This window comes from Dunckerocampus dactyliophorus, chromosome 3 (assembly GCF_027744805.1).
Source record: "Dunckerocampus dactyliophorus isolate RoL2022-P2 chromosome 3, RoL_Ddac_1.1, whole genome shotgun sequence".
Taxonomy (NCBI): Eukaryota; Metazoa; Chordata; class Actinopteri; order Syngnathiformes; family Syngnathidae; genus Dunckerocampus; species Dunckerocampus dactyliophorus.
Genome location: NC_072821.1, coordinates 29,145,357 through 29,171,209, shown reverse-complemented (window position 1 = coordinate 29,171,209; position 25,853 = coordinate 29,145,357). Strand labels below are relative to the sequence as shown.

Sequence of the window (25,853 nt, the reverse complement as noted above, 5' to 3'; positions counted from 1 at the left end):
CAAGCAATAACATTTTGTCACTTTTCTCTCTTGTTTCAACACTCTCAAAAAAGTTCAAACCTTTGTTTGAATTTTAATGATCAACCTTAATGATCATCCATCCATCCATCTTCTATGCTGTTTATCCTCACAAGGGTCACGGGTATGCTGCAGCCTATCCCGGCTGACGTCAGACGAGAGGTGGGGTACACCCAAAACTGGTTGCCAGCCAGTCACAGGGCACATCTAGACAAACAACCATTCACACTCACACCTATGTACATTTTAGAGTCGCCAGTTAACTTAGCATGCATGTTTTTAGAATGTGGGAGGAAACGCATGCATGGGGAGAACATGCAAATTCCACGTAGAGATGCCCAATGGAGATTCGAATCCAGATCTTCCCGATCTCCTGACTGTGTGGCCAACATGCTAACCATTAGGCCACCGTGCGGCCCCCTTAATGATCAACGCAAGAAATTAAGAAGAAAAGTCACTCTTGCATATTTCACTCCTGTGACCGTGCGTTTTCGCCCTGGCGCCATTCCGCTGTACTGTCGTGTATTTGTGTCCTTGTTAAAAAATACTGCTGCAGACAAACCGAAAATTCATTTACAAGCTTGCAAGCAAGCTAGCGATGACACAGGAGACATGGCAGGACTGATTGACAGTGGTCTACAGCCAATCAGGAAGGGTGGTGCAGACAGAAGAGAGAGGGAAGAGGTAGACACTCAACTTCCCACAATGCAAATCTTCTAAAGGGCCAGGCTCAGCCTGTAACAGCGTTCATATACTGTTAAAAAAAAAAAAAAAAGCAGCACTAAAAAATTCCGCGATGGAGCGAGGGAACACTGTACATTTGTTCCACTCTTGCTGGTTTAAAATACTTGGGAAAATAGTAAGATCATGTGGTAAAATAGTAGTCTGAGTTCTTGTCACCATAACTACTTCAATCATAATAAATAATAAGTATAAAATAGACATAATAGGACATGGTTGTACAATGGGTGAGTACTGACAATGAACTCACAAGACTGAAAAGTTAATAAGTGTAGGAGTGATTAGACATGGCATTGACAAATAAAATAGACAGAACAGAACATAGCTGGATAATGGGTGAGTATTGACAATGAACTCACAAAGGAATGAAGAATTAATAAGAAGTGTAGTACTGATTAGACATAGCACTGAAAAATACAATAGAACAGAGTTAGTAATAAGTATGATAGTATAGGCTGCTTGTACCTGTGATCACTACCCAAAGCTCATGCCCATAGGTGAGGGGAGGAACATAGATTGACCGGTAAATTGAGAGCTTTGCCTTTCAGCTTAGCTCCGTCTTTACCACAAAGGACCGATGCAGAGTCTGCATCACTGTAGACAACGCACCAATCCACCTGTCGATCTCACATTATATCCTTCCCTCACGCGTGAACAAGATCCCAAGGTACTGGAATGGTGATGATCTGCGTAAATGTTATAATCCCAGATCTCTAAATAAACCTCAATAGAAAAGAAAGCTGCAACAAGCACACTATCATGAATCTTAACATGAGTGAATTTCCATCACTTAGGTAGTGGACCTGAGCCATGACGTCCGTAAGATCAAGGCTTTGACAGGTGATCACGGTGAACACTTTAACCGCATTGTGACAGAGGTGGAGTTGCTCGGCCAGGACTGCTACCTCTGCGGGACGCTGGAAGATGAGTTGCAGAAGTTGCAAAACCATTCCAAGGACGCGCTGGGCCGGCTGCAGAACCACGTCAACAGACTCCAGCTCAGCGTGGACTCTGGGGGTCCCTGCAACCAGATCTGCTCACACTTACAGGATCAAGTTCGCCTTCTGCGAGAGGACGTCACACGGTGCACCAGTCGATGTAAGACACAGGGCTGCAATCTAGTAATTACTTATACACTAAGTCCCCACCTAACGAACACAATTGGTTCCAGACGACCGTTCTTAAGTCGAATTGTTCTTAAGTCAGTGAAAAGGTAATATTACCAATGATATAGGTACTACATGTACGTGTATACATATACAGTATATGTATATGTATGTAAATATGAGTTTGGATGCAGTAGTAATATTAAACGAGGATAATTAATGAAAAAAACAATAATAAAAGTGATATAATAATACGTAATGATAAATGTTATTATCTTTGAAGAGGAGTGGTCGAGCATACGTCGTTGGTTGTGGTGGAGGAGGAGTTATTGAAAAAATGGACAAATGGTCGTCGTTGTTAGACTCTTCTAAAAGAGGTACTGTTCTGTGGGTGGTGTAGAATTAAGCAGGCCTATTAACTCTTCATAAACTTTAATCACACGCTCTTTCCGGGTTGTATCATAAAACTCTGAGCCTTCCTCGCTCCTCTTCCTGTATCTGTTGGTGCCATTAGCAGTGTCACAGTGCCCTCTGCTGGTCAAGCATGTAGCAGTATAAATATGGACTTATAAGGCAAACATGAAAAAATAGACCAGTCGGCTTGTGTCCGTATCTCCGAATGTTTGCACGTCAGATGTTCGTTAGTAGGGGACTTAGTGTAGTTACTAGTTACAACAGTAATTGTCCAGTAATTGAATGTGCAACAGAATTATTTCTTTAGGAAGTGTGCTTTAAAAAAGGAATTAGTTATAGTTACTTTTACCAAAAAAGTCATTGAATTAAACAGTGTTGGGAAAATTATTTTTAAAAAGTAATTATTTATAGTTACTTGTTATTTTCCCAAAAAAGTAATTGGGTTAGTAACATAATTACTCCCTCATAGAACAGTGTTGGACAACTGACAGTGTTTAAAAAAAGTAATTAGTTATAGTCACTAGTTACTTTCCGCAGAAAGTAACTGAATGAGTAACGGCATCGTAATAAAGTTTGGGCATCAAGTCTCGAGCATCGATAGAAACCGGGACTAACATTCCGATTCTCGTGGGATCGTTGAAATTTTTTAAATTTCGATTCCTAGTGTCGATGCACAGTCTGCCGACTGGAAGAAATAGCTGCGAACCCCAACAAAGAAGAAGTCAGCGAGCACCAACGAAGAAGAAGTGGCTCCAGTGTTTGGCTTAAGTTCAGTGCAACATTTGCACCCCAATGATATCATGCAAAGGAGGGTGCAGGACAAACAGGATTAAACACCAGATTCATGGTGTAGAGATAACAGGGTGCCCCGTCTTTGATGCTCTACGTCGGACTTATTCTAAGCGGTCAGAATCAGGGAAGTCAATAAATGACGTCTCTCTCATACCAGTGTAACCGAGGGTTTCAGGATGCTCGCTGATATTCTGTGTTAATAAAGGACAGGAACCACGGCTGCAGAATCCAAGTTTATTCACGTACAGTACACTTTTAGCAAAAGTCTAGAGACCTTCTCAACCCACACAACACACTTATGGTTTTCAAAATAAGTTCGGCAACCAGCTGCAAACAAGCCCAGCCATGGACGCACGTGAAGAAAGTGGCATATTCACGACAATAATAACATTCACTCATATTGTGTTGTGAGGAGTATATGTTTTACTGGCAGTGATAGCCACAGCTATCAGCTTGCTTTTGCACACTGCACAGAGCTGAAGAAGATAGACGATTGTTGTTTAGCAAGCAATTTGGCATGAGAAGCCATATTATCATGAGATTCCTAGTGGTGCTGCAATCAAAGACGACCCTTAAGGTTTATTGTTGCACGCTAAAACCAATACCACATTAGCTGCCTCGCCAGTGCGTCAGGAATTACCACTGTTTTCGCCACCATGGCTACTAAGGTGAATATTGGCAATAGAAATGTAGATTGACTTACTGCCACCTTGGCACGCTTTTCCATGGTCGAACGTCTTGTGGGTTTTTGACTTTTTATGTCCATCTGCGGGGCAGTATTAAAACATTTGTCCTGCAAAATTTGCCGACCCATCTGGCAAGGCGGATGGTGTTTTTCCAGCAAAAGCCTTCAACACGAGCTGGCATAATATGAAAAAAAATATATAAGAAACAACAGAAATTCACAGAGAACTGGAGCGTCATATCAGAGATTACGTTGTAGTGAAGCAGAGTTCCGGGTGGGGACGGTCCGGATATGATGTCACTTGCTCCACCTCGTCCAGACATGGAAGAAGCGACGGAAATTATATAAAATAATAAATATTTAAATATTCAAGCACACATCTAACGTGGGAAATATGCCTGTCAATGTTTTGGTGTCATGAGCACTTTGAAAAAGTAATTAGCTATAGTTACTGGTAACTTTCCCGAAAAACCAATTTAATTAGGAACGAAATGAGTCCTTTGTGAATGCAATTACTTCGCATGGAAAGTAAAACTGTGTTATTTTTGTGAAAAAGCTTCAAATATGTGAAAGAATGTGGATTTAGTTTACAAGTGGTCTTGAGAGATGGTTGATGAGATTAGAGTTACTCACAACCACAAACACTCCGCTGTGGTACACCTGGTACACCCCCTAGCGTTGTGGTAAAGAATTGCAAGTCAAACACCTCAACAACACGCATTTCCGAAGCTAAATCCCAATGTGGACAGCACATCTGCCGGACAGCCTGGTGGTTTGTGTTGAGATCTACTTCATACTTCTGTGTGTTTACTGTGGGAAGACTTCTTGGCGTATTCAGCTTGCTCTTCACCGTTTAGGTGGTGGTTCTGGTAGCAGCGGTTCAACCGGTGCAAATGGAGGTAGCAGTGCAGATGGACACACTTTGGATGCTGAGAGACCTTTAGATGGTCACAGTGTGATTGGAGGCTCCGTGAGCAACAACCAGTTGAAGACGCTGCAGGGTGAACTCTCTGAGGTCATCCTGACCTTCAGCTCCATAAACGACACCCTCAAGGGTCTCGAACACACGGTTCAGAAACACGGCAGCGTCATCACTGACCTGGGTGAGCTCATTTTCATCACAATGACCGTCTCGGTTCGTCCCCAAGTCACGTAGCTGATTCACCTTGCCCCCTGACAGGAAACACCAAGGATAAGATCATTTCTGAACTGGACAAAATCCAACAGGAGGTGACAGAACACATCGAGGACAGCCGGGACCGGTTGGGCGGGTTGGAGCGGGATGTCCAACGTTTTGAGAGCATGTTGCTGGTGGAGATGGGAGCCTGCAAGAGATCTGGTGATGGGCTAGAGAAGAGGCTTTCCAAACTCGAGGGTGTCTGTGGAAGGATGGACGGAGTCTATGACTCCATCCACAAGATCAAAGAAGGTATGGACTTGACAAGCAATTGTTCGGATAGACATCACGCTATACCTATGCTATATGTAAAGTCACAAATGTCAGCTTAAATCCAATTTTAGCAAAATTCAGTCCACAAGCACTTAAATGCACAATGAACAAACACTCCAAAACCAGCATATATGTTGTTAATACAACCATAAAATCATTAGATTGACACCAAACTTCCCCTAGCTTGAAGCTAATGTTAGCCGCTTTGAACCATTCAAGTATTATTCCACGAGTGCTAAAACTCACTGGACATGAAGACAAAACGCTGCAAAAATGAGCGTTTATGATGATGACTCTTGTATTACCTTTGCTGTTTCTACGTAGTTTCATAGGAATGAAGGCTGCTTTTTGTGTTAGTCTATTGTTTGGCGTTACACTGAAACGACTTCCACCACAAACAAGGACACTTTCCTATGATAGCCCCATAAAGTCTAACTTCACGTCTTAGTTTCTCATAAAGCTATTGGCCTTTTGGAAATGTGGAGCTGGGCTGTGGTTTCTATTGGCTGTAAGCTTTGCAATGACATGTCAGTCACATTGCATCAGGACACAGCCATCCATACACATACTGTACTTTACTATTACAAATATCACTAGTCAACAGCAGCGTTTGTGTCGAAATGTCTATTTACTGTCAAACATGACTCACACGTGTCCACATATGACATATATATCTTAATATTATAATAGTGTTCATATATTAACAATAAGAAGAAGTATAAGTACAAGCTTCATAACATTGCTGTATTCTATTTTATTATTAATCATAATAGTTTTAATTATTAACAATATCCGCGACTCTAATGACGATAAGCGGCATAGAAAAAGGATGGTTGGGTTAGTAACAATAATAATATTAATTAATTACTGTTTCATAAGTAATAATAATAATAGTCATTGCTATTAATAATTAAATACAATTGAAAAAAATGAATAATATCATTATTATTATTATTATATTGATAACTTAATATCAGACAGTCATATTATTATATTTATTGGTAGTAGTATAGTACTAAAAATAAAGTGCGCAATCTTAAAAAAAAATAAAGCGGTTAGCAGTTACAGTATAGCTTTTAATAATAATAATAACAACAACAATAATAATAATATTAGTACTATGTCTACTACTATTACTAATGATAATAATAATGCTATTATTATGTTAATAAAATAGAGTGGAGCAATGTTATAAAGCTTTTGGTAATATGTATTTATTTATTAATCATTATTATTATTTTATTATGCTTTTTTTAAAGGCTATCTTTACTAAAAGCTTTACAACATTGCTTCACTTAATTTAGTTAGCACCAGGCTTTGCATATGTCATAATCACATGCTCTTTTTAATCATTTCTTGACTTATTACACTGACATAGAATATTTATAAAGGGGATTTCAGGTGCAAATGAACTTTTTATCTTACCCAATGATGAAAAAACATATTTACAGTGTATATGAAGACCTGGTCATGCAGTGAAAAGCTTATTTATTACTTACTTGCATTTTATGTTTGAGAAACACGGTGTAGGGGCCATGAGGTTCAGTAACATCATCATCATAATTATCACTGTAAAGTTAGGATTTGAATGTTTTGTGTCCTCTGTTGTGATTTTCAGGACTAAACCAGCATGTATCTAGTTTATGGACGTGTGTTTCGGGTCTAAACAACTCCATCATCCATCACGGAGGAATCTTGGACGTTGTCCAGAAGAACCAGGACGACGTCCAGAGCCGAATGAAGAACCTCAACTTCAGCGTGAACAACATGTTGAAAGACTTGCAGAGCTTCCCAGACCATGGACTTGCTGGTAGGATTGTTTCTTTTCTGCTCCTTTGTGTTGTTAGCCCCCGCTCACGTATTCTATTTATTAACAGCACGAGTGAATGAAGTACAACCTCGCTAACAATAACAAACAGTATTTGCTAGAAAGTACAGCATGCAGACTGAAATAGAAAAATGATTTAGTTGGTGCTTCAGAGACGTAACAGTAGATCTAACATTTATTGGTCACTGAGTGTATTCCAGAGGTGGAATATTGTCCTATCAGTTTCCCGTAGTCACATAATAAGATGCACGACAGGGGTGTAACGCTACGTCTTCATCACAGATTGGTACGTACCTGGTATCCTATCTACTAGCAGGTCATTCTTAAATAAGCAAGATCTTGTGAAATTAGCATTTTTATCCTCGACAACTGCAACTTTTATTGTAGTAAAATTGTATTTTAAATATTATACTATATTTATACTTTCTTAAAATGTACATTAGGAAGTTTTCTTGTAAAATTCAGGCTTTTTGGCATAATATTTACGTTGTAGAGTTGCAGTCATTTCTTGTCAGATTTAGATTTTTTTTCATAATAATATTCAAACTTTTTTGTCATAAAATGGAAGTCACTGCTTGTAAAAAAAAATGATTGCTTTTTCTCATAGAAGTCCAACTTATTTTTTGGTAAAATTACAACTTTCGTTCTGTCAAATTTAACTTATTTCTGGTGAATTCCTGTTTTTTTTTCTCTTTTTTTGTCATATTCTGATTTTGGTCTTGCAACACTGCAATATTTTCTAAAAATAATACAATTTACATTCCTACAACTGCATTTTTTGGGTGTAAAATTTCCGCTTTTTTCACATTATTATTTTCTTCTGATACAATAGCAGTTTTTCTCGTACAATTACGACATTTTTTATAATATTCCGATTTTAATCTTGTAAAATTCTCAAATCAAAAGACTCATTTAAACAATGTTAATGAAATAAAGTAGAATAGTTTTCAGTGTTTCTCTTTAGTGAAGTGCAAGGATGCAGATGAGTGCAACAGTAATAGTATGAGTATGAGTGTGAATGACGATTTTGTTCGTAACAAAGTAAAGTTTGCATTAGTTGAAGTGTGGTAGTAATTGTTGCAGCTTGTAGCCCCGCCTCCATCTCTACTGAACAATGCCGGCACACTGCTTTCATCTTACCCACTTTGTTTGCGTATTTCACCGTGAAGGCGAAGTGTTCACAAACAAAATGAAGAGGCTTTTCAAGCTCTGACTCCTCCTTGGCACTATCCCTAGCCATGGCTCCCGCTAGCCAAAGGCTGGACAGCGCTGTATTTGTTTATCCAGTAGACGCGTGATGCCATAAACACTTTTTAGGACTGTGAACGGGAACAGTAGAGTTGTGCACAGACAAGATGCAAACACGGCATGCCCCGAGGACCTGGTGCTGTGGAGCAACGGTGCCAACCACTGGACCACCGCGCCGCCCCTTGGTTTAGCAGTGGTGGGATGTGGCGTTGTGAAATATATGGGAATTTAAAGGCCAGCTGTTCCAGCTGTGAATCATTCAGCTGCTTAAAAACAACGTTACTACCACTCCTTCACGTCGCCATGTTGTGCAGAATCAAGAAAGCTGTTGCTTGCTGGACACCATCACCGCCTTTTGGAGGCGTACTCAGTTATCAAATACAATGCTTTGTTTTTATGTCTCCCATTGGGGTCGCCACAACGAGGGAATGGCATTTTTTATGTCGTTTAGTTTTTGTGCCGGATGCCCTCCTGACGCTACCCACTTATTAAACACCTTTAAAGTACAAAATGTAGGGGTGTCATAAATATAAATGAATTATACTATTTTTTTAAAACAAAAATTGCCTATTTTCGGATTTTTTTGTTATCTAAAGTAGAATTTTGACATAAATATATGGAAAAAAATATATTTAAATAAATATACAATAATTAATTAACATAATATAATATAATATACTTGAATACAATTACTTGTTAACCAAAATCTGCCTTTTTTTGCAGAAAAAAATATATACAGTATATAAAAATATGCTTAGATAAATATGAATTAAGATAATACAATAATAAATTTAAAAAAACATTTTAATATTTTTCACAGAAAAAATATAAATATACAAAAGTATACTTACAGAAACAACATATAAATAATCAGATTTAATTTGATGTTATATTTAATACAGTATATGTAAATAATATTATACATTTATTGTAAAAATATATATTTTTGACCCAAAATTTGCAAGGAAGTGAAAATATATTTTTGACTATTTTTTTATCTGATGTTTTTTACATTTTGACTATATTTTACAAATATAAACATATAAACACATATTTAAATAAATATACAATAATTAATTCATATAATGTAATATACTTGTATACCATTCTTTTTTAACCAAAATCTGCCTTTTTTTTACAGAAAAAACATTTATACAGTATACAAAAATATACTTAACAAATACAAATTAATATAGTATAATTTAGAAAATTTTTCACAGAAAAACACAATTATACAAAATTATACTTAAATAAAAAAACAAATAAATACATAAATACTCAATTTATATATACATTATATTCTACATTTATTGTAAAAAATACATTTTTGACCCAAAATTTGCAACTTTGCAAGGCGGTGAATGCTGTGAATGCGACTGTGTGGGTGTCCATTGTAATCTACGAAATTCACACAAACTGCCGTAAAACACAGAAGTGATTGCACAAGTAAATGTGTGAACGCAGGCCAGCGGGGGCCAGGAGAGGGAAGGGAATGTACGTGATTGCAAAGGATGAAGCTAGTTTGGCTTGCTTGTTGAGATAGAATGTCACGCTTGCGATGTGTTGAAGGTCCCACTCCGTACATACACATGAAACGCTCATGTTTCCTTCCTGTGTCTGGACTGCTAAGGTGTGTGTTACTCAGCACATTCCTTAGGGAAAGCGCTGGCATCATCCCAGCATGGCAATAGTATCTCAAGGTGAGGGCGATGTGCGCTCTGTTGGTCTGTTCAAAGCAACACTTAAGGTGCACGACTGCAAATACCGTATTTGTCTATCGTGATCAGGGCGGTATACGTCTTAAACCTTGGGACATTCAGCTAGAAAAAGACAAAATAAATATACAGCGGATGATGGTGCTTACTTTGCTATCCAGATCATCCTTGTAGATGCAGAGAAAAAGTGTTTTTGGCATTCTACAGCAAAATGGAACTCTTGCAGCCAAAGTTTAAGACAGGGGTGTCCAAAGTGTGGCCAGCGGCTGTTTTTTATTAGCCCGCAGCACATTCTAAAAGTATAATTTTACAAGAAGACGAAACAAAAAATGGAAAAGCCAGCAGTAATTTTACAAGTATAAAGTCAAAATATTAAGAGAACAATTTTGTAATCTAACCACAAAAAGTAGTTTTTTACGAGAATAACGTCTTAATATTATGAGGTAAAATAACATCATTTTAGGAGCATAAGGTTGAAATATTAAAGAAAAAAGCTGGGGGTTTTTTCAAGCTTTAATATTATGAGAAACAAACAAAACAATGAATAAATTTGTAATTTTTGGAAAATTAGGTGGGGGGGGAAGAGAATAAAGTCAAAATATTATGGAAATAAAATCCTAATAATATATAAGTATAAATAAATAAATAAATAAATAAATAAATAAATAAATATAAAAGAAATTTTTAAAAAATAACATTTTTGTAAAAGTATAAAGGCAAAATATTTAAAGAACAATTTTGTAATCTAACCAGAAAAAGTAGTTTTTTACAAGAATAACGTAATAATGAACATGGGAGTTCTTACATTTTAAAACATTTTTTATTACATTTGCAAACATTTAAAAAAATACTTTTTTATGTTGTCATTATGGGGTATTATGTGTAGAATTTTGTGGATAAAAATGAATTTATTCCATTTTGGAATAAATTTGCAACATAACAAAATGAAGCGTTGTGAATACTTATGTACATGTAATATATAAGTATAAATATATATATATATATATATATATATATATATATATATATATATATATATATGTGTATATAAGGAATTAAAAAAAAATAAAAACAATTAAGTATAAAGTCAAAATATTAAGAGAACAATTTTGTAATCTAACCAGAAAAAGTAGTTTTTTACAAGAATAACGTCTTAATATTATGAGGAAAAATAACATAATTTTAGGAGCATAAGGTTGAAATATTAAAGAAAAAGGGTTTTTTTTCAAGCTTTAATATTATGAGAAACAAACAAAACAAAGAATAAATTTGTAATTTTTGGAAAATAAGTCAAAATATTATGGAAATAAAATCCTAATGATGAGAAGGAAGTTAAAATAGAACATTTAAAAAAAAAAAAAAACAGAAATGGAAAAAACTGCTGTTAACCAGCAGTAATTTTACAAGAATAAAGTCAAAATATTAAAAGAAAAAAGTTGCAATCTAACCAGAAAAAGTCATAGAGTTTGACGAGAATAACATCATAATATTACAAGAAAAATGATGTAATTTCAGAGGCATAAAGTTGAAATATTTAAGAAAAATGATGTTAACTTTTTTAAAGAAAAAAAAATGAAACATAAATTTTTTCCTCAAAAGTTTTTGGAAAAGTAGGTTGGGGAACAAAGTCATAATATTATGGGAATTAAGTCATAATTACGAGAAGAAAATTTAGTATAAGAAAGCTGAAATATGTGGAAAAAAAAAAAAACAACAGCAAAAATGGGGAAAAACAGCTTTAATTTTACAAAGAGTGAAATTGATACTAATAATACGCTTTTTCGCCGCACATTGGTCTAGTGGTTAGCATGTTGGCCACACAGTCAGAGTCAGGAGACCGGGAAGACCGGGGTATTCCGGTTTCCTCCCACGTTGCAAAAACATGCATGTTAGGTTAATTGGAGACTCTAAATTGTCCATAGGTATGAATGTGAGTGTGAATGGTTGTTTGTCTATATGTGCCCTGCCATTGGCTGGCGACCAGTCCAGGGTGTACCCCGCCGCTCGCCCGAAGTCAACTGGGATAGGCTCCAGCATGCCCCTGCAACCCCCTAATGAGGATAAGCAGCATAGAAACTGGATGGATGGAATATGCCTTTTCACCTACTGTATATCACAAAGCCTTTCATTTTTCAGTATATGGCCCTCTCTGGAAAAAGTTTGGACACCCCTGCTTTGAGAGGTTAAAAACTGTGGCTTTTCGCTATTTCCAACATAAGATTGAGCGTGACCTGCCTGTGTGGCTGTGCAAGTTTCATGAACTTCATAGATGTTCTGTTCTCCGTGAAGTCAGTGGGTGTTTACGACGCTTTCACTGTTGACTTCAGCTCATTCCACATTTATTGCGCTTTTAAAAAGGAATGGTCTGTCAGCCACACACGTGCGCAGAGCACTGTAAAAGTGTGTGGTGAGCGCCGCATTTCGGGGGCTGTGTGATGCAAAAGACGTTTCATAAAATGTATTCATGCTTTCGCTCCCGTCGTTTGGACCGGAAGCTTGCTTTGTCGTGTCTGTGCCACATCATTGTGGAAAAATAAACATGTAGAAAATTCCTATTAAACTGTAGGAGGTCATTTGTGTAGAAACTGCATGTGAATGCTGATGGGACGAAGCTGGACTGAAATGCTGCACAGGAAATGAGGAATTACGGGAAAAGTGGGGATTTGGGAATCTGGAAAATTCTAAGCCTGAATGTTTTCAAAACATATTAATTAATAAATAAAATGAATAAATCATGCTGTTTCGTGGTTGAATACAACCTATTATCAGTTTTTTTCATGCATATTTAAGCAAATTTTACATATTTTTTGCCTAAATGAAGCTTTTTCAAGCATAAAAATGGCTAATTGAAGTAACATTCAAATATAAGGCATTCGGAAGACGCATTCAAAGACGTTGTGATGATATGTCGTATTCTACACTGGTCACTAGCTGTCAATAATGTTACTGTAATGTTCAGTGAGACACACAAGCACCAGACTTGACCACGGGAACAACTGGTTTTGATTGCAGGTTTGAATGATCTCACAACAGGCACAATAATCCCTAACACGAGCTTCTGCTGCGGCAGTAAACCATGCCAAGCTAAAAAAACCGCAACGCTGCTTCCTGTCCAACACTGGTACACATTTACAGCAACACACACACAAGCATGAGGCTTGTTTATGTCTTATATGTCTTATTTTCTCTTATTATGTCAACTATATTGGGTAATAGGAGTGTAAACGTGACTATAGGGGTGTTATTTCATGTCTAGACGGCTCTAATAATGTTAAAAAACGTTTTTATGAGGTGGTAAACAGGTATTCTTTGCTTTAACTATGAAAATATTCCATTCATAAATAAGGAATCCTATTGTGTGGAAATTCACTTATCACGGTTGAGTCTGGAACCAATTAAGCGCGCTAAATGAGGGATTACTGTACTACTATTACTGTACTGTACTGAAACGACACCCGAACCAGTACGCATAAAATGGAAAATCTACAAATTCTGTCCAAAAACAATGCCTTTTTATTTTTACAGAATTTTGTGAAATGCAAATTGAACAGAATGGTCATTCAAATACTTCAATAATATAAATAAAACGATAACTAAGTAATATATTCAGCAATGTGAAATGAAATCCACAACAAATTGTCATAATTATCACGGCAAAACCAGCAGCAATTCCCAGCAGTGATTTCTTATTTTTGAAAACGTTTTTTAATACATTTTCAAACATTTAAAAAAAAAACTTTTTTCACGTTATTATGGGGTATTGTGTGGAGAATTTTGAGGAGAAAAATGAATTTATTCCATTTTGGAATAAGGCTGCAACACAACAAAATCAAGTGTTGTCCATACTTATGTACATGTGAGTTCTTACATTTTAAAACATTTTTATGACATTTGCAAACATTTAAAAAAAATAGTTTTTTATGTTGTCATTATGGGGCATTGTGTGTAGAATTTTGAGGATAAAAATGAATTTATTCAATTTTAGAATAAATTTGCAACATAACAAAATGAATGAAAATATTTAAAAAATAACATTTTTATGCTGTCATTAGCATAGTATGATATGTGTGCTAATGAACCCACTTCACTCTTATTTCTCATCAACATACAGGGCGGCCAGGACCTCCAGGACCCCCAGGAGAGAAAGGTTTCAATGGACTGCCGGGTCCCCAGGGGCCGCCTGGATTTCCTGGAAGACCAGGAGAAAGTGGCGCACGTGGTCTACCAGGTAGCACAGCTCTATTTCAATGCCTTGATATTCCAGATGTTATTTTCTTATATTACAATAATTAAAGTTTTCTGGTCTAAATAGTTTTGGAGTTTAGAGAATAATCCAAGCTTTCCGAATATGACATCCGAAATGTCCACAGTATAGTCCGTGAACAATGATGTCATTTTCCAGAGACAACTATTCATCTAGGATAAGGAGGTGCTCCTTCAACAAGCAGTGATGACATACTCAACAGTTTTGCTGTGTTTGTGTTCTTTTTGCAGGTCCCAAAGGAGAGACAGGTGTGTGCGATATCACGTGGATGTACATGATGACTTGACTTGGATCTCTCGGTATCGATGCTTCACTCGGCTATTCTCCTCACGGTGTTCCTTTCATTTGAACTTCGCAATGAAAACATTTCCAAGTCATGTTAGATGACAATGGTTGACGAACGTGTTAAGAATTAGACAACCATTCCCATCAGGGGTGCTCACTCTTTTTCAAGCTGCGAGCTGATTTTAAAAATGAAGATCTACCTCCTACTATAAATATAGAAATAAAAAATATAAAAGTAGGTATTTACGTACGTTATACAGTACCTGTATATCAGGGGTGCATGCACTTTTTCAGCATGCAAGTTACAAGTCAAAATTATCTACGTGTTTCTATAAGACATAACATATATCAAATCTAACCGGTAAACTTTGAAATACTATTCTAACTATTAATGATTCGTATTTCAGGTTCACATTTTCAAAGTTTGCAGGTAATCACACTAGTTGCTATCATAATTCACTTCAATATGGAAATAATGATGACTCCTAAATAGTTGTGTACATAACCTGAGTACTGCTAATATGTCAGCCAAAGTAGCTATGCAATAAGGAGACACGGTTTATGTATTACATCCACTTAGCATTTGCCATCAAACTTTACCAGATATACAAGAATTGAAAAAGATTATGCAAAAGGCAATGCAGCCGAAGTCAAGCCAACATATTAAAAAGGTTTCAGCAATGGGCACATTTTTAATTTCATCGTGAAACAATATTAAGAAGCGGGTGTGTAGAAAACACTGATTTCTGTAGTGAAGTTCATGTTAGGTTAATTGGCGACTCTAAATTGTCCATAGGTATGAATGTGAGTGTGAATGGTTGTTTGTCTATATGTGCCCTGCGATTGGCTGGCGACCAGTCCAGGGTGTACCCCGCCTGTCGCCTGAAGTCAGCTGGGATAGGCCCCAGCATGCTCCCGCGACCCTAAAGAGGAGAAGCGTTATGGGATGGAAGTTCAAGTTCAAGACGACAAGCAAAGCCATCAAACAATGCACTTTTTTTTCTACGTAACTACCCGCTACAAGTGAACAGATAGCTTTTGTTAAAGACTTAAGCATCTTACCGCTAAGTTAGTTTATCCGTAATCAGAATAATTAAGATGAAAGTTGCATCTCCCGTGTGTTGCTTGAATAAGGAGGGGAGCTTAATGTCAGCTGACTGATGTCATATGACAACGACAAAGTGACGTTCACGCCATCGACCCAAACTACCTTGGCGATCTACCGGTAGCTCGCGATGGACGTAATGGGCCCCGCTGCTTTAGATGATAATGGAAGTCAGGCATGAGCAAACGCTGATGTGACAGTAGCATCACATTGCATACGTACCCTTTAGGTAACAGACTACGCAGTTTTAGCAAATAGCAGAGGAGTCATCCAAAAACAAAACAGACTACTTTGTTTTCACATATTTTACAAGAACCGCGACAGTGTTCAAAAACAGAGGCAAAATTTTGGTTGAAAACCGAATCATCTGAAAACTGGGGCGTTCAAAAACCAAGTTGTGACTGTATGAGGGTTCTCCCCCTTATATAAGGGTAGGGGAACCACTGCACCACAGTGTGAGATTGGGTTAGGATTCATAAATGAAGGAATATTGTCATAGTAATTAGTCCAAATGTGTGTTTTGTCAGGACTGCCGGGTGTTGATGCTCATTTACCCAAACTGTCATTCTCTGCTGCGCTGACTGTCCCGATGGAGAGGGCAGGAACCATCATCTTTGATAAGATCTTTGTCAACGAAGGAGATTTCTATGACCCTAGAACAGGTCAAACATAACCTAATACAAATAAAAGTTCCTCGGGGACATATTTTTGCATGAATTAACAGTAAAATTTTCCCTCTCAGGCATTTTCACAGCCCCCGTCGATGGACACTACTTCTTCAGCGCCATCCTGACAGGCCATAAGAACGAGAAGATCGAGGCAGTTTTGTCCAAATCCAACTACGGCATGGCCCGCGTGGACTCTGGGGGCTACCAGCCCGAGGGGCTGGAGAACAACCCCATGGCCGAGGCTAAAACCCCTCCAGGCTCGCTGGCGGTCTTCAACATCATCCTCCCACTGCAGGCTGGGGACACGGTCTGCATCGACCTGGTGATGGGCAAGCTGGCCCACTCTGTGGAACCGCTGACCATCTTCAACGGGATGCTGCTCTATGAAGCCATGTGACGGCCCAAACACGGACAGACAAGGACAGAGTACCTGAAGAACAAGACAAGCCCACAGGAGGCAGCACCAAAACCTCGATATCGCTTCTTGACTCTGAAGTGAACTTTTAGGAAGACATTACGTGTAACGTGTTCAGGGAAACTCGTTAAAAGCAGCTTTATGTGATTGTTCAAGCAGGCTTTTTGCTTACCAGGAGAGCTTCTGGCTGACTGGGGGAAATAAGTATTTGATCCCCTGCTGATTTTATACGTTCACCCCATACATTCATTCATCTGTGGCGGCCCACCACAATTCATGTTGACTGCCACAGACAGATTTAGTGTTATCGTTTTTAAAAAAGTTTTAGATTTGGCGATCTGCTCACTCTTGCTGTTAAAACGTTGATAGAACATCTTCTGGTTGACTCGTCGGACTTGTGAATGTGAGTGTGAATGCGTGTTTGTCTAAGTGTGTCATGTGGTGGACTGGTGAGCTGTCCAGGGTGTCGCCTGCCTAGCCGGGATAGGCTCCAGCTCTTAGTGGAAAAGGTATGGGTGGATTTCAATCCAGATGCTGAACCCGAACCCGAACCCGTACAGTACAGTACTTGATGTCAAGTGTGGTATCCTGTGGCAACAAGTTAGATGCTTGTGGGCTCATCTCCAGGTCAGAGTTGTCATTTTGTAATCGTGCGGCTCCGAAAACTTGTAACTTTCACACACTGGTGTTGTTTTTAAAAGCATACATGTGTGTCCAATATCCAGCTTGTATAAAAGTGCCAGTTTTTAATGTTTTATCATCAATTGCACAATGTTCTGTTTGTAAGCCACTCAATGTTCTTTTATTGACAATTACCCCCAAAAATAGACTATTTTATATTTTCTTCATATTTGAGGGGGGGTTGACTGGTTGTGAAAGTAATAAGAGCACATGAGGAATATTGCCTTGCAAAAATGTCACATCCTCATTTTTAAGTGTTGTTTTAGAAAAGATGAATGTATGGTAATAAAAATGAAATATTTAATGCATAGAGTTTACTGCGTTTGATTATTAGTGTGCAGTGTTTCCTCAAGGGTTACAGCTTTGAGGTGGCCAGGGGTTGGCGTGTTTCGACGCACACGTGCACACGTGCACAGCAAACCTGTTAGATTACAAACTGTCCCTTTCCTTGATAAAGATTGGTGTGAGTGAGGAGGATAACAAACAATGAAAACTACAAATCCCGTAAGCCGTCTAGCAGGCTTTGACTCACAAGACTATAGAAATTAATTTATATACACAATAAAAACGTTCAAATACATTAATAAAATTAATTATATAAATATAATAAATTGTACAGTTTTTATATATTTTATACAACATATATTATAAATAAAGACAATATGCATTATAAATAATACATATAATTTATATATAGTAATATATAAATTACTGTATATATTATATATACAAGATATTGTTTATATTATTGTGTCTATTATATATGGTGTGCGTGTGCTACTTTTTATGTAATTGTATAAGAGATGCATTTTTGCCTAGGTGTGGACACATGTGGGACACCTTGTACGGGTCAATGCAACTTTTGCAGAGCTATAAAAGGAAGCAACATTTAATGATGACTAAGTCCTATTCTTTAAAATGAGTCTCAGGTGCCGAGCACGACCGCTTCTTCCACGTACCACGTGTCACCACAGACGGGGGAGGTCACCCACATGGAAGAACATAACGTGACAGTTCAGGAGGACCTTTTCATTTGGAAGAAAACAAAAGAAAATCCTTTCGACAAGACGGAGAGCGTGTTCACTAATGTTGTAATGCCTTGAAAATGTCTTGATGCCCCTGGTGAGGACTGACTGCACCAGAAGTTGTTGTTTCAACTCCTGAAGCAGCTGAGCTCATTGAGCTGCTGCTTGATTCATCTTTTCCAGATGTTCCCATCTCAGATTACTGCAGAATGGTAAAAGCCCCGGGAGTGTCCTCTCTTGGACCCACGTCAAGCGGCAAACACATCCCATCACGTCACCTTCACACGTCTACCTGAAAAGCTCAAACAGTCCACTTTGATGTGGGGAAACATCTGGAAACAATCACGCTTTTTGTTACTGTGGCAGCAACCTGGAGGGTGTCAACATGCTGAAGCAGGAATGTCAGCAAACATAAACTTCCTGTCTCTACTGCCTCCTGCTGGATGCACAAGGACAGTCACCACGTGCGCTACATGCCCTCCAAAGAATTCATTGTTGCATGACAGTAGCTTTTTCAAGTCCACGCCTTCATTCGATGGACTGGTTAAGCTTGGGGCGAACACATGCACACTCTGAGCCACAGAGGTTGATGTCTTGACTGATGTTTTCCTGATGCTCCGTCACCAGGAAAATGTTTGTCATCAGACTTGAGGCAAAACATGTGTCAAGTTTATGAAATGATAACATTGATCACCTCACTATGTCAAACTCAAGACCCGTCACGCCCGCGATGTGGCGCACCAAAGCCTGGAAAGAATACGCACACGTCTCGGATGAGAGGGGAAACGTCTTCTACGACAACCTGAACAGTTTGTTTCCGACCGATTGAATGCCCCGAGAACACAATGAGCTGGATGAATGAGAATATTCACAGGCACGCATACATCCAATGTTTCTCATACATTCATCTGTGGCGGCTCGCCACAAGTACATTTGGACCGCTACAAATAGACTTGGCGCTACCTGTTGGTCCTCGCTCATGAACACAATATAATGGGACTCTGTGCTTGTTAATACCCCTCATGTACACCTGCCAGAGAAGAAGATGTAGCAGGAGGGATCACTGGTGCCGACTTATATTTAGCAAGTACAGTAATCCTTCACCACTTGGCGCTTCAAATTTCGCAACTTCACTCGATTACGGTTTTTCTAAATTATATTAACCCTAAAGCGACCGAGTGGGCTCATATATGACCCCGTGCACCATTTTTTGTGTACCATTTTTCTAATTTTAATCGGAATAAAGTTTCCAACCAGGACTTTGTCAACCTATTTGTCCTACATCTGTTAATAGAATTTGGCAAGGATCGGCCAATCCATGTAGCAAATTTTAATACAAACTCGTGCAGGGTCACTTATGACCCCGGGAAGATCGATGAGATTTTTTTACATTAGAGCTTCAGATGATCATGTAATTTGTCAACTCTAATCGTTATAATTAACTGTTTTGTAGGAAAGCATGGCCAACAGACCTCGAATAGCAAGACTTACAGCTGCACAAGCATTGAGACAAATTCTGGATGCCCAGAATCATTACCATGATTATGAAAGAGCATTTTTGCTAACTAGGTATTCTATTTTGACAGTTACATGTTTCAGATAATTCAGCCATATAATTATTATTTCTGTTACCGTATCGATGATATTATGTGTAATGATATGTAATGATATTATGTGTAATGATATAACACATTAACAAATAAGATTTGTGTTAAAGTATTGGCATATTTGCTAGTCACCGGGTCTTCTATACTTTGATGCTGATAATTATCCTACCACGTTGTCATACATATTTTTGCAAAGGAACTTTACTTTTTGATTTCTTGTTTTTATATTTGACAAAAAAAAGCAAAATGCAAAGAACTAAAAGTAAAAGTGCGTTTTATAATATGTAACAGACAAGGGTTGTCTAAATAAATGTAATATTGTTCTATTGGTGTGTGTTTTGGGGTTTCTTTTTTGTAAAAAAAAAAAAAAAAAAAAAAAAAATCAAATTCCATGCCTTATTACATAAGATGATGGACAAATATATTAGAGAGTGAAATAAATATGAAGAACCCTAAAACAATTATTTATATAGAAATATTCCCATATAAAGTCAATGGGGTCACAAATGACCCCACTTGGTCAGATTAGTCGTTGAAATAGCTTGGTCGCTGTTTTCGTGGTCTACTAAAAAAATATGCATATTTAAGCACATTTGATGTATTTTGTACCTAAATGAAGCATTTTCAAGCATAAAAATGGTTAAATGGAGTAGTAGGTGTACACTAACGTTACTGTAATGTTCGCTGAGACACACAAGCACCAGACTTGATCGCCGGAGCAACAGGCTTTTATCGCAGGTTTGAATGACCCCACAACAGGCACAATAATCCCTAACACGGGCAACTGTTGCGGCCGTAACCCACGGCAACCCAGCTAAAACTCAACTCTGCACCCCCGACGTCACTTCTTTTCCGTGCCACCGGAACACATTTAGCGTAACACACGAGCACAAGTCTTATTTATGTCTTCAATAGCTTACTTAAAAGGTCGTAAACAGATTTTGTATGAATGAAAATATTAGAGTCATAAATAGAGACTCCTTCTTTGCAGAAATGTACTCATCACGGTCGGGTCTGGAACCAATGAACCACAAAAAACGAAGGATTACTGTACATCAGTTCTTGTTCTATCGTGTTTTTCCTCATTAGGGTCTGAGGTGAGCTGGAGTCTGTCCCAGTTGACTTTAGGCTAGAGGCGGGGTACACCATGGACGGGTGACCAGCCAGTCACAAGGGAAGAAAAAGCCTTGTGCCAAATATGTCATGAATACTCTGTGTCTGTAAAGGATAGGGAAACTGTGTGGTCCCTTTAATTTTTGACTTTTTAAAAATTTTCTTTAATACAATAATTTTATAATTACATATTTTTTTTAAATGATTTTATTAATAGTAATAATAAGTTTAAAAAAACAGCAATTAACATTGTGGATTCATGCACACTCAACAAAAATATAAGCGCAACACTTCTGTTTTTGCTCCCATTTTTTATGAGATGAACCCAAAGATCGAAAACTTTTCCCACATACACAACATCACCATTTCTCTCAGATATTGTTGACAAATCTGTCTAAATCTGTGATCGTGAGCACTTCTCCTTTGCTGAGATAATCCATCCCACTTCACAGGTGTGCCATATCAAGATGCTGATTAGACACCAGGATTAGTGCACAGGTGTGCCTTAGACTGCCCACAATAAAAGGCCACTCTGAAATGTGCAGTTTTGTTTGATTGACCCACACGACGCCAGATCACAGATTTGTGAACAACATCTGAGAGAAATGGTGATATTGTGTATGTGGAAAATGTTTTAAATCTTTGAGTTCATCTCATAAAAAAATGGGAGCAAAAACAAAAGTGTTGCGTTGACATTTTTGTTGAGTGTATTTGTTATTTATTAACATTATAGTGATGTCTGAATGAGCTGTTGTTACAACTCCGTCCGGTAGATGGCATTGTAACTCTGCACAGCCAGCAGCACTTCAGCTGGCATGCATTAGCAACACGCCGCCACACACAAACTCCACTGAAGTTTGGCCGCCCATGAAAATGTGTTTGATAGCCACTAGAATGCCACACACAAAATCAAGTATGGTAGAACTGGAACATCACCTGCAGATTGACAGCCATCAATCTCTGCCGCAATCCTTTGCTTTGGCTCAGATTGAGCATAAACATCCAAGAGCAATTACTGCTCATCTTCATAGAGGACTTCATCAATGAGCACGTCATTGTCGTCAACGGGGATGTCCTGACACAGCTGCTCTTTAAAGGCCAGGGCGATGGTGTAGGGCTTGCCTTTGGGGTGTCGGATGCAGCGTTCCAGGTAAGTATCATAGAAACCCTTTCCTCTGCCCAGACGCTTCCCAGACAGGTCAAACCCTAGGCCTGGCATCAAAATGAGGTCCAGACCTCCTGGAAAACAAATGGAAATGTATTCAATGTGTGTCGTAGTTTTAAAGATTATAATTGCATGTATTTTTACAGTCACCATCCTGATTGAATATGTCAATCACGACCTTTGGATATAACCTGCGGATGTGCAGGTATAAACGCTTGTGTACCTGCAGCCAAAGCTTCTTCTCTGCTGTGGTCGTCTTGGTCAGGCTGTTGGATATTCCAGGATGTGACCGGTAGGGTGGCCATGTCTTGCAGACTGTTGAGTTTCAACATGTCCATGTGGTTGCTGCCATGCTCGTATCTGGGGATGAAGCATCTTTTACCCGTTCCGAACACGTCGCTGATGATTTGCTCTGTGCGCACCTCGTCATCCATGCTGAGGAACACCGCGATGCGTTGACACGCCACATACTTTGGGTGTCTGAAGAGCTGGAAACAAGAAGATTAGTGCCTGTATACGTGATGTATTACATACATCATACGTACATGCCATGAGGAAGAAGACCTTTACAACATTTCACTTTTGCTCCTGTAACAGATTGGATTTGTCTTGACGGACTACAGATTTTAAAGTCAGCATTGAAAATGTAAGATGTCAAAATGTCATTTAAAAAAGTAAAATATAAATACCCATAAGTACATTTAAATAAAGTTAGAATTCTTGCTATTATATTAAAACATGGGTGTCCAAAGTGCAGCCCGGGGGGGCCATTTGCGGCCCACTGCTGTTTTTTTATTGGCCCACGGCACATTCTAAAAATATATTTTAACAAGAAAAACATTTTAAAAAACAGCTAAAATAGAAACATCAGAAATAATATTACAAAAATAAAGTCAAAATATTACGAGAAAAAAAGTAATAATTGTCCAACAATAATGTCGTAATGTTAAGAGAGAAATTAAGTCAATTTACTATAAAGTTGAAATATATTTTTTAAATGAAGTTATTTTTTAAAAGTTGTAATATGACAAACAAACAAAACAAGGAATGAAGTTGTAATTTTTGGGAAATCAGGTTGCGGAAAAAGCTATAAAGTTATGAAAATAAGGTCAAAATATTATGTGACTAATTACATGAAAAGACTTTAGAGAAAAGACTTTACAAGATGAAAGTTGAACTAGTTGGAAAATTAAAAAAACAACAGATATGAATAAAACAGCTGTCATTTTACGAGAATAAACTCAAAATATTAAAAGAAATAAGTTGTATTCTAACGAGAAAAAAAGTCACGATTTTATGAGAATAAACCCGTAATGCACTCTTGATCAAAATCTTAAGACCAGTGGAAAAATTGCTAGAATTTGCATTTTGCACATTTGGATCTTAATGAGGTTTTAAGTAGAGCTACAATATGCAAAAACAAGAAGCGGGAGTAAGACAAAAAACATTTTGAAAAGGTAATTTATTGAAAACAACAGTTAAACTGAAATAGGCTGTTTATCAGCTGATCAAAAGTTTAAGACCACAGGCTATAAAAGCCAAAATCTGCTCAAAATGTTCATTTTCTGTCAGGCATTCACACTGTCATGCCCTCCTGATGGCTAAAGCTAAGAAGCTTTCTCTTTTTGAACGTGGTCGGATTGTCGAGCTGCATAAGCAAGGCCTCTCGCAGCGTGCCATTGCTGCTGAGGTTGGGTGCAGGTCATTCTACATTCTCCATTCTACATTTTTTTAAATATCCTGAGCATTATGGGACAAAAAAGTCTAGTGGTAGACCCAAAAAAACCAGCCTATTTCAGTTTGATTGTTGTTTGTTGTATAAATATTATGTTAAGTATTATATAATTATTTTTTCATTGTATTATTAATTATATTAATGTAAATACAAATAAAATGTAATTAAGTATCAATAAGGGTAATAAAAATATCATATAAATTAATATAAACACAGAAAATACCTTTAAAATACAAAATATCATATTATTTAAAATTATACTTATTACATAATAACTATTACATATTATATAATTATTATATTTATATACATTATATTTATTTATATATTATACATATTATATTTATATATTATTTATACATTATATATTATTATATTATTGATTATATATGATATTGATTATAAATATTATATATTTATCCATCCATTTTCTAGGCCCCTTCTCCTCATTACGGTCACGGGGATTATGTATTTATTATTATTGTTATTATTATATATTTATATAGTATATATACATTACAATTACATACAAATAAAATTACATTTAAATACAAATAAAATATAAATGAATTACTTAGTAATAAAAGTAATGATTAGGTAAGACCTTCAACCAATTTTACAGCGTAAGAGCCACTTCAAACAACTAGCAAAGCAAGTAATTAATTTTAAAAACACAAAAACACACACAAATACATGCAGCCGCTGGGTGAGTTGTAAATTATTATGAATGACAAGTCCTGAACCTATATTACAACAATACTGTCATGATATCATGACGATATGTTTGACGAGTCTTACTTTTTGGGAGACAACTGAAGACTGTCTGAGTTTCTCCTGCTCACTGAGTGCCGCAACTCGTCTCTTTATTTCCTTTCTGAGCGCCTGTTTGGCGGCTCGCATGGTAGCCATTGTGTCTTTTTCAAAAAGCTGTTTCAAGTCTACTTTTTGTTTGCTTGGCTTGTCTTACTCTTTATCGCTTCACGTTGTTAAATATTAACTTCAAACACACGTAAAGGCGCACACTGAAAATGTCACTTCCGGGTCATGGACGGTTGCAGTGTTGCGTGAATTTAACCATAGACAGACGCCGTGTCACTGCCCAATACGTACCTGGAACGCAATCGGTTCAACTGGGTTATACGCATGTGCAGAACGCATCTAATGTTTCTTTTGTTCTTATTCATTTTCTTGTGTTTTCTTTCTTTCTTTTTTGGGAAGAATGAACAGAACAAGAATTTCATTGCATAGGAAAACTACCTGTTTAACTGTGCATATGACAATAAAATTCTTGAAGTCTTGAAGTCTAAATCCGATCGGATTTATGTGTTTTATTGTATTTATTTATGTATGTTACACGTAACCGGATATGACGTTTACATCTGCGCTACGTGTATTTCGTAAGTTTTTACGTAGCTCACTCTTGGTGGATGTCAAAAACATCCACAATCAACATAGAAACATCCCCATGCTAACGAAGTATTTTAACAAGAGTCACTTATAAAACGACCTCCCAACATATTACATATATGAAGTATGGTTGTTTATACATTTACAAAATATTAACTACCACAGCACGTGACGTCGCAGAAGCACTGGAGTAATCGTTAGCAAAAAGAGGAAGTGACGTACCTTGCGCATACGTCAACGTCGCCGCCATATTGGATGTGTCCATGCTGCGCTGTGAATGAATACAAGTAAATGTATTTACTTTAATAAAGCAGTAAGGACATTTACTTGTATTCATTTACAGTGCAGCCTTGACACATTATGGCGGCGAAGTTGACGTATCTGTG

The 25,853-nt window shown here is 37.5% G+C and overlaps 2 protein-coding genes across 2 annotated transcripts in view; one reads left to right on the top strand and one right to left on the bottom strand.

The window, feature by feature from the left end:
* The window catches only part of LOC129178442 (EMILIN-1-like), a 47,270-nt gene extending 29,547 nt beyond the window's left edge, over window positions 1–17,723 (top strand). Inside the window, exons 7-14 of the mRNA XM_054770693.1 lie at window positions 1,554–1,857; window positions 4,614–4,859; window positions 4,937–5,185; window positions 6,825–7,016; window positions 14,109–14,225; window positions 14,492–14,509; window positions 16,179–16,313; window positions 16,394–17,723. Of these exons, the coding sequence (XP_054626668.1) occupies window positions 1,554–1,857; window positions 4,614–4,859; window positions 4,937–5,185; window positions 6,825–7,016; window positions 14,109–14,225; window positions 14,492–14,509; window positions 16,179–16,313; window positions 16,394–16,716 (1,584 nt within the window). The 3' untranslated portion in view covers window positions 16,717–17,723. The remainder of the gene's footprint in view (window positions 1–1,553; window positions 1,858–4,613; window positions 4,860–4,936; window positions 5,186–6,824; window positions 7,017–14,108; window positions 14,226–14,491; window positions 14,510–16,178; window positions 16,314–16,393) is intronic.
* Window positions 11,411–25,087, bottom strand: mthfs (5,10-methenyltetrahydrofolate synthetase (5-formyltetrahydrofolate cyclo-ligase)). The gene is made up of 3 exons (XM_054770694.1): window positions 24,859–25,087; window positions 22,549–22,813; window positions 11,411–22,399 (listed from the first exon to the last, which is right to left on the bottom strand). Exons 1-3 carry the CDS (start codon window positions 24,967–24,969, stop codon window positions 22,173–22,175), a joined length of 603 nt encoding a protein of 200 aa, XP_054626669.1. The 5' UTR covers window positions 24,970–25,087; the 3' UTR covers window positions 11,411–22,172.
* Between the last annotated feature and the right edge of the window lie 766 nt (window positions 25,088–25,853).

Bases quoted from the DNA above. Each gene is read 5' to 3' on its own strand.
- mthfs (XM_054770694.1), bottom strand. From the start codon at position 24,969: ATGGCTACCATGCGAGCCGCCAAACAGGCGCTCAGAAAGGAAATAAAG. The intron at 22,814-24,858 runs GTAAGACTCGTC...TCTTGTTTCCAG, and splicing joins CTTCAGTTGTCTCCCAAAAA to CTCTTCAGACACCCAAAGTA. The intron at 22,400-22,548 runs GTACACAAGCGT...TTTGTTTTCCAG, and splicing joins AGAAGAAGCTTTGGCTGCAG to GAGGTCTGGACCTCATTTTG.